The 9182-nt window shown below is 43.3% G+C and overlaps 1 protein-coding gene and 1 non-coding gene across 2 annotated transcripts in view; both read right to left on the bottom strand.

Annotated features, from left to right (window-relative positions):
* Positions 1-7344, bottom strand: part of LOC105289824 (cytosolic 5'-nucleotidase 1B-like) — a 19152-nt gene extending 11808 nt beyond the window's left edge. The window contains exons 1-7 of the mRNA XM_011356631.1: positions 7312-7344; positions 5478-5567; positions 4954-5136; positions 4207-4341; positions 2320-2832; positions 1856-2023; positions 572-701 (exon numbers count right to left, since the gene is read on the bottom strand). Of these exons, the coding sequence (XP_011354933.1) occupies positions 572-701; positions 1856-2023; positions 2320-2832; positions 4207-4341; positions 4954-5136; positions 5478-5567; positions 7312-7344 (1252 nt within the window). The remainder of the gene's footprint in view (positions 1-571; positions 702-1855; positions 2024-2319; positions 2833-4206; positions 4342-4953; positions 5137-5477; positions 5568-7311) is intronic.
* Positions 1098-1202, bottom strand: LOC111737575. The gene has a single exon (XR_002779479.1). It is a non-coding gene; the product is annotated as a U6 spliceosomal RNA (small nuclear RNA).
* Positions 7345-9182: the final 1838 nt, after the last annotated feature.

Genomic DNA, 9182 nt, shown 5'->3' with positions numbered 1-9182 from the left:
TAATTCCATAAGGAAAAATGGCAACTTTCTTTGAATGTCTCCTACACATTGATGGAAATGCTATAACGAAACTCAAGTCCATTCAGTTTTCCACGTAAAGGAATAAAGACAATTCCGCCTGCACGAGTATGGATTTGCTGTTCCGAGAGCAGCCAGGGAGAATCAGATTTTAAGAGTAGAACGGAAAGGTGAAAACCTTTAAACCTTTAACATGTATCTGTGGTGAACAAGAAGTCTGATCACACAGAGAAAGCCTTTGGGTTGACGGCTCCTTGAAGTCATGTTCAGAAGTGAAAAACATAAAACAGAAATATGTTGCAGGACCTGGGATTAAGACTTTGAAATTCACACTTGACAAGTTAAGTCCCGAGCTTTGGGCCCAACTCTGTGCTGAAGTTAAAAATGAACATGGCCCCTCTCGCTCTGACATAGGCAAATAAACATTCCTCACGCAGAAGGGGCCGTCAGTATCAAAGACACTGTATTAGTTAGGCCACAGTTAGCAAAATAACATGGCTTCTCTCTTCCAGAGCCGCGAGCTGTTCTTCCACACGATATTTATTTTACTTACCATAGTGATTGACGCTGTTTATAAGCCGCACTCCCACTTGGGCATGGTTATTAGTCATCAGTACAATATCAAATAAGTCGTGTTCATCAGGGTACAGATCGCGGAGTCTAGCGTTGACATGCTGCAGGGCCTGCAGGTTACAAACATGAGTGTAGGTAAAGAGGGCCAGGAAGGTGGACGGGGCTTTGGGAGTCTGGGGAGAAAGGATCTTGCAAGAGTCAAATTCAAGCCTCGAAGACTCTTCACGGAGAGAGATGGCTCCTTTAAGACAGGGTTATGCCATTCATTTCTGTCTTTCCTGCCTCTCATACACAGGAATTCAGTTCATGTTTACTGAACAGATAGGTAATGTTTATTAAAAATTGTTACAACATTTGGTTCACTAGAATTGTCTCTGTTGGGTTGGTAGCAGGAAGGATCAAGCTAATCCTTTTATGCTTTGTCTATTTTTTTTCTTTTTTTGCAGGGGAGGGGGGATTTGTAAAATCTGCCTTTCTTGATTATCTCATGATTAATTTTTGTTGTGAAAAATATAGAATGCTTCATGAATTTGCATGTTAACCTTGCACAGGGGCCATGCTAATGGTCTGTATTGTTCCACTTTTGGTATATGTGCTGCCAAAGGGAGCATTTCATCTATTTTTTAACAGAAGTCTTTAGAATAGATGTGTGATTTCCCTCTTGCTCCTCCCGTGGCCCATAAGTACTTTCTGCTCACAACTTGCAGAGGTGTCATTTGTTTCCTCCTGGTTATGATGTTATTGTATAATATTTGTTTACGTTATATAGGGGATCACAGTTACAAGTGCTATACATTTCTGTATATGTTCAGAGACTCTTACTCTATTAAAATCATGCCTTTAAGTGCCAAGAGCACCTTGATTTTCTTAATATGCTATGTTTGGGGCAAGAGCAGCAAAAGTGAATTTCAGCTCATTTTAATGAGGCGTTTTATTTCTAGAAGTACTCGGAATTGTAAACTCATTATTGCTTCTGGCCACCACTGCTTCTAGGGAGGGAACAGAGTTTTCTGTTACAGGTTTCGTGGTTAGGAGCTCACTTAGGGAAGCCCAGCATCTCAAATCTAGGGATAGAGTCCCTTCTTCAACAGTCTGGAAGCCTGTCTGGAAGCATAAACTGACCTGGGGTTAACTTTAAAAGGGCAAGAATGACAAACGGGGACTAGGGATTATCAGGGAACCTGGAGGAGATCCCAGGGGTGGGCCTGGGTCCTCCCCTCGCCATCCAGAGTCCTGGCGGGCCAAAGACAGCTTTGCAAAGCACCTTGACAAAGCGGAATGCGGGCCCTGGGGTCAGGATGACATTCTCATTGGTGAGCTGATATTCCATGTACTTTTCCAGACCCTCTTCCTCAAAGATTTTCCTGCCGTCCATCATGTTGAAGAGAGCCTGCGATGACACGGCGATGGTGATGGCATGCTTGGGTTTGGCCTGCGGAGAGGGGTGTCAACAGGGGCATAGTTACAGATGGGTAGGATTCAGGAATGGGGCTCACTCAGGGCAGGGTGGGAAGTAAAGAGCTGGGCCTTGGATTGGAGCATTGAGATGCTGGTCATAGCCGAGGCCTGGGGCTTCCCCGCCCGCGGGAGGGAGGCTTGAGGAAGTGCAGCGATGGGCCTGGGACAGACTTCCCTACGTCACAGAGAGGAGGGAGGCTGGAGAGAGGCTTGGGCTGTGGGGCTGTGCAGTGGGGCGCCCCGGCTACACGGGCCGCGGGCCCTGCTCACCGGCCGGGGTCGCGAGCAGTTCGGGGACTTCTCATACAGTGTCCTCACGGATGCCCAGTAGGCTTCTTCGTCGTCGTCCTCTTCCTCCAGCTTCCGGGGCGGGTCGGGAATACAGTCACGGTCCAGCTGGGACGAATAGTGCGTTCTGCGCTGGCCATAGGACTTCCATTCAGCGGGGGGTGTGCGCGGGTATTCCCGCTGCGAGTCCCGGGCGTCCCGTGAGTCCCGGGCGTCCCGTGAGTCCCGGGGGTCCCGCGTGTCCCGTGATTCTCGGATATCCCGCACGATGCCATGTGCCCAGGCTTCAGGGTTTTCGTGCATCTTGGTGCTGCGCCGGGACGCAGATTGGGTCTGGATCTCTGGGGGCGTGGGAGGACCCGAGTCAACAGGCATAGGTGATGTGCGTTGCGCAGGTGGCATAGACGGGGAGGGCTGTGAGGACAGCTCGTGCTGTGACTCTTGCTGGCTTGGGGAGGTGGATGAAGTCCGGGAGGTTGCGGAGCTAGTGGGGACCTGGAACAAGAAAATGGTTGTCTGAGTTCCACGGTTACCTGTGGTCCCCGTCCGCATCTCTGCCCAGCTGGAGTCAAGGAGCTGCCCCTTTCTCTCCATTCTGTTCCCAGCTCTTAGATGGATCCCGGTTCATCTCAACTCCTTTAAGTGGAGGTTAAGGAGCTTAGACATCTCAAGGCTCCAGATATTAGATACTTTTAAATGGACACAGGCAGTTTGCTTTTATTTTCCCCTAGTTTCCCCATCAGCACCTCATAATGCGTGTGTGTGTGTGTGTGTGAGTGTGTGTGTGTGTGCGCGTGTGAGTGTGTGTATGTAGACAGGGCATAGACCCTATTCCCTTAGGCAGATGGCACATATTTTTTAAAATTCTGTCACTTGCCTCCTGTATGTATACCTGCTCAGAGCGTTCTGAGGCAGAGGGCTTGAGTAAGAGACCTTTTGCGATGCTGCCTCCATCTGTGACCTCCAGTTAACTTCATGAGCAGCTAGACCAGATGTTCCCACCAGAAGACTCTACAAAGCACCTGGGGGACCTCTGTCTCCACATTTGCCCTGTGATTAACGCAGCAATTGCTGGAGAATCGAGTGTCTCCCCATCGCCTTCAGGGCTTTGTGTGTCCGTGGAGCTCAATTGGAGACAATCACCTTCCTAAATAGGAAGGCACCATTCTAGAGAAGCTTCCTAAGCTGTGCAATACCTTATTAAGCATCCATATGACATTTCGTTTTTTTTTTTTTTTAAATGATTGTTTCACATGTTTTGAGAGGCATTGTTTTGGCTAGATTATTGAGCCAGTCCTCACAGAGATAGATTGATTGGTAGGAATACATGTTTTTCCAGTGGCTGGATTTGTGTCACTCCCTCTGTATTCAAAAACTTCATCTCAAAGCTAAACTTTTCTTCCTATGTGACCAGGCTTAGTTAGGGGCCCAAAGTACCCTACAATCTGATACTCTTCAATAATTTATCTTCTTTGTTGACCATTCCACCCCCTCTTCTTAGTCTTGGGTACTCAATAAATAGTTGTTGAATGAAGAAAGGAATGAGAAGCCACAGAGTTTAATCATTAAGTATATAGCTTATAGACTTCGAGATACTGGGTTTAAATCTAGCTCTATTAGTGTTATTAATGTGAAATCTTAGGAAAATTATTGTTTGCATTTTCTCACCTGTAAAATAGAGCTTACAGGTGTGTGTGTGTGTGTGTGTGTGTGTGTGTGTGTGTGTGTGTGTGGGCTGAATTAGATATAACACATAAAGTACGTGGAACAGGGCTTGGCACATAGAAAACATCAATAACATTGACCTTCATCCTCAGTAGTGTTATTATGATGCCGTCATGTCCTCCATCCTTTCCGCTCCGTCTTTACCTTAAGACTGGCACTCTTGCTTCTGGGCTCATCCACTGACGGGGCTCTGGTCGAAGGGTTCCGTGAAGTTCGGGACCACTGCTTTTGCACGACGTACCCTCGAGAATCTGCCTTTGATAGTAGTTCTTGTGATCCCTTTTGAGGCGAGAAGAGACCCAGGGGTGTAATACCCTACCACCCACTCCCCCCATGCATGTGCCTGCAGGATAGCCACATGAGGCTAAACATAGCAACACCCAATGAGAAGGTCCCTGGCCTTATGACCCGTAATTCAGTCTTGGCCCTCGTGTACTTGGCCAGCTCTGGCCCAGTCCTAACTTCTGTGAAGAACAACAAAGTGGGGATCCACCCAGAAGAGCGTTCAAATCCAAGAAGCAAATCCGACATATCATATTTTTTTCACCTGTGACTCCTCTTACATGATACTTAGTAGAGTTGACCATTTTTTCTCCCTTTTTCCACTGCTTCCTTTAGGGATAAGCCCATGAACAGATACTAAAAAGACATATCCACCATTTCTGACCAGACTACAAAGATAAGGGCAGCTGGCACCTAACCAAGGCTGCAGCAGGGCTCCGGGGCGGCTGCGTAAGAGGGGATAAAGCCCTTTAGCATTCCCTTCATGAGAAAGAACAATAAAGGAGATCATGGAGAGGCAAGTGGAAGAGTTTCTGTTCCCCATATCCTTCCCCTCACCCAGAGTGACTGTGGCTCCCCTCCCAAATCAGTAGTTTGATCTCTGCTCACCCTGATCATGGTGATCTGCTGGCCCTGCTCCCACAACAGGCACATGTGAATATAAATACGTATTGTGCGGCAGGGGCCGAGAAGGGCTGGTCCCTCAGCTGCACTAAGGCAGCGTCTACACGACGGGTGACCACGCATGGGGCAACATCTCAGCAAGTGATTCGGATTGACTGCACGCCTCATCTGAAAGATTGTGCAGAAAACGGTCAATGCGATGGCTAGAGTCCCCTTCCCTCCCTGATGTGAACAAAGACCAGTCTCCTCCCATAGGCCGAGCAGAGGAGACAGCTATGGTTTCTGCACCATATTGTCTACGTGAACATGGGGGTGTGTACTGTAGGGAAGGCAGGGACCAGCTTCTCCTAGTTTTTTCTTAACCTCTCCATGAGGGATAGATATTAGGTGACCCTTAATACCAATCTCAATAGCTCAGTCTTCTCTTCCAGAACTCCCTGGCCCCTGATGTTTTCTGTTATGATTTCTGCTCTTTAATTCTCTCACCAACTCTAAAGAGGTCAGCTCACCTGAGCACCCAGACGAACCCCTGATTTCTCAGAATCCCTTCTTTTCTCTCCTTCTAGACTGTCTCTTGAGTATTTCGTTCCAGATTCACTCTTAATATAGAAACAAAGAAGGTTTATTAACTTTAATCTCAGAGGCATTAGAAACATGGGGTTTGAGAATAAAAGGATAAATTAAAATTAGCATCGTCTCTTTGCCAATATCATATATATATATATATACATACATATATATATAAATAAAGTTTTGACATTTTTTTGCCATGTTCTAACAAGCATAAATAAAAATAGCACATCACAGAACTATATAAATAATTTTTAATGTAGAAATTTGTTGGTTTATAGATTCAAGGCATATGGCATTTATCGTTTAAAAATGATAGCATGGGAAATGCTATGGGAGAATTTGCTAGGGGTCCGTGATACTGGGATTTAAATGTGAGTTTTTCCTTCATTTTTACCATGCTGAATTGAAACTTCTTTTTTCTTAATAAACCACAGGTTCACTTTTCTGTGGTTCTAAGTCTCACCAATATTAGTCTGATTTTTAAAATCGAGGACCTTAATATGGTACAGATCCTGTGTGGACCTCTAGACAGGCATGCTTCTGTTCATGCTATCTAATTACTCGTTGCTTCTAGAGTAAAATGACATTTCTTAGCAAGCTAATAGCTAGACCACGTAGGAGAACCCAGGAAGAACTCACTTCATGGATGCCTATTCAAATATTTGCTTTTATTTTCAGTTGCAAGAAATACTGTTGTATTGGATCGCTATTTGTATCATTTAATGATTATGTGGTAGCTATAATATGATCAAGATTAGTGTTGTTTATCTGTTTAAAAAGCTCAACTTTTAGCTTCGACCAAGGTACTAGGGGTAGTCTCGTCATCTCTTTATGCTCTGTGACTTATAGCCAGGAAAAATCTGATAGCTGAATGATTGAGTCGGTGACAGCACAGAACAGCATAGCTGTGTGGTCCTAGAACTAATACTACAATTCTTCCATTAACCTCGTACACTGTCATCACCACAAAATCCTGTCATAACTCGGAAAGATATTTTAAATCTAGTCTCTCTTCTCCATCCCTATTATCATTGCCTTGTTCCAGGCCTCAGATCGTCATGGGCCTGTGTTCTTAGACTATATAGCCTTTTGATCAGGTTTCGTAGCCTCAAATCCTCCCAACTTTTAGATCCATCCACACCATTTATTTAGGGTGATTTTTATAAAACATAAATCTGTTCTTCCTTTCTGGATACAGTCTTTATTCACTGGTTAGACAAACCTGGAGCTCCCTGATGTATCCTGTATACTTCAAACTTGCAAGCCTTCCACTCTACATTTTATGTTCTACTTATGCCATATAGCTCATATTTGCCTATACGCCACCCTATTTACTTGTAACTCCTCCACCTTTCAATACTGTTCATTCCCAGCTCAGCGTGACCTGGGAGAAGTTCCCAGAGTTAAACTTTCCTCTGCGTTGCCTGTGTCTTTTGTATATATTTGTGCTGAGCACTGCACTGTACTTTATGTATTCTCTTTCCTACGAGGCTATGCATTTTCTAAAGATAGCAGTTGTGTTTTCGCCTTATCACTAACCCATGAGCATTTGCTCAATAATCGCTGACTTTCTGGACCGAGTTATAATATACGCTTTAATTTCTTTTTTCTCCACTTCCTTAATTTCCTTTACTCCTTCCATATTCTCTACATGTAGTGATCATCTGAAATCATTAGGTTATTTCAGAGAACCCTCAGAGGTAAATGATAGACTGATGTCTAATTTCTCTCAGCTCTTAGGCAAGGTTCTAGGATGTTTAATTCACTCACCTTCTTTTTCTGTTTCAGAGATGTTTGACTCATTTCTTTAACTATGGAAATTCTTTTGGTGTTACGCAGGTTTTCATCTCCCCAGCTCCATTTCTTGTTGCTTCTGTTGCTCAGTCTACGCGTGCATACAGAATGTCAAATTTATGACATCATATGTGATTCCATAGTAACAAAATGACCCTGTGAATACGTGACTATAAAAAATAGCAGTATTATTTATTCATATTTGAGTACATCTACTCATAATCATTGTCTGGGTTTTTAGGAATTGATATGTAAACAATATTCAAATGTTTAATATGTAGCAATGTCAATATTACGGCTTCCTTCTTTTGAAATCTCTTTAAGCATGACTATGCTTAAAGAGATATGTCTATCGTCATATCAATCCCATTTGTGGCTACACATTTTCTGGTCCTGCCAGAATTAATGGCAAACTCGTTTGTGGACCTGATCATTTATTATTGTTCATCCTGACAGATTTTAGAGGATTTTCTGCAAATCTGGAGACTATTTTTGACAGCTGAGGTTTTATTCTAGATAAGGAGTTTACCTCGAGTTTAGCTTTAGTGTTTGGTGTTTCTCGCCCAGCAAAGCCATTTTCATTTCACAAAGTCAAAGCACTTTCCCTCTGGCGAGGCGCGGTGTGGTAGAATGATACTTGCACTGTCTTTCTCGCTGTTTGCTCCATCCTTAAACAATGAAACACATATCTATCTCCCTCGTGTACACACAGAAGAGAACATATAAAATCCAGTTCCCAACTGTGGTTCACAGGGTCCAAAAATGTTCTGCATTTTATGGTTCTGATGTTATCTTCGTCTAAGTTTTAGGGAAGAGCCATGTTCTATGCCAACCTGAGTTGGTCAGACTTCCTGGACTGAAATTTCTGGCCTCTCTTCATGGGAGTTGATAACTTAGTTTGAATATCATAAGTTTTTGGCAGCTTCATCAAATTCATCCAGGGTGGTCTTCTGGATAGTAAAACATGCAGGCTGTCAGTGATACTGCCTGGGTTTGAATCCCTTCACTTCCCATATCTCACTGTGATGCTGAGCAGCTTACATGGTTTTCCTAAATTTCGATTTCCTTATTTATAAAATGGAAACAGTAATGGTATCGACATCAAATGATAGTTGTGGTAGTTGAAATAATATGAAGTGACAGGCATTCAGACGTGATTAATAATGTTAGCTATTATTTATTCTTAATTTTGCTACTGCTATAGTGCAGAGTTCAAATAGAAAACCTTTAATTTAATCCCTCCTGCAATCTAATTGTAGGAAGAGAATTTTAAAAATATTTATTGTCCGTATACATCTATAAGCAATCAAATGACAGTTTGACGATTCTTCTCATGGTTTTAGTGGTACAGACAGAGCAAGGAAGGCAGGTTAGAAGGGGCAGGCGTTAGAGCAGCAGTTGGAACAAGAACGGGAGAGTTCTGAGACTAGGGTTCTACGAGACAGAAGTGAGGAGGCCTTGAAAGAGTCTTTGGTTTCTGATGGGTCCTTCTAGCCAACACCCAAGATCAGGTTTTGTTTCTTTTCATAACTCTTCCACATAATTCAGCAGTTATGTGTTCAATAAGTTCCTTATTATTGGTCTTTTCCCATCACAGAGTATGATCCTAATGAATGTTTTGAATATTTATATCTTATAGTAAGATATAAATAAGTCACTAATTGCTTTGTTCTGAGTGCTGAGAGTAAAGTTAAAGAATTATTTGTATTTGTTTCTGATTTTCTAATTCGTTTTCCTTTATTATCTTCTAATTCTTAACTTTGTTATTGAGTGTGGAGAACTATACATACATGTAGGCAGCTGTATTAGTCAGGATTCTCCAGAGAAGCAGAACAAATAGGATATCT

Source organism: Pteropus vampyrus, unplaced genomic scaffold (assembly GCF_000151845.1).
Source record: "Pteropus vampyrus isolate Shadow unplaced genomic scaffold, Pvam_2.0 Scaffold28, whole genome shotgun sequence".
Taxonomy (NCBI): Eukaryota; Metazoa; Chordata; class Mammalia; order Chiroptera; family Pteropodidae; genus Pteropus; species Pteropus vampyrus.
The sequence above is the reverse complement of the archived record's forward strand: the minus strand, read 5'-3'. Positions and strand labels throughout refer to the sequence as shown.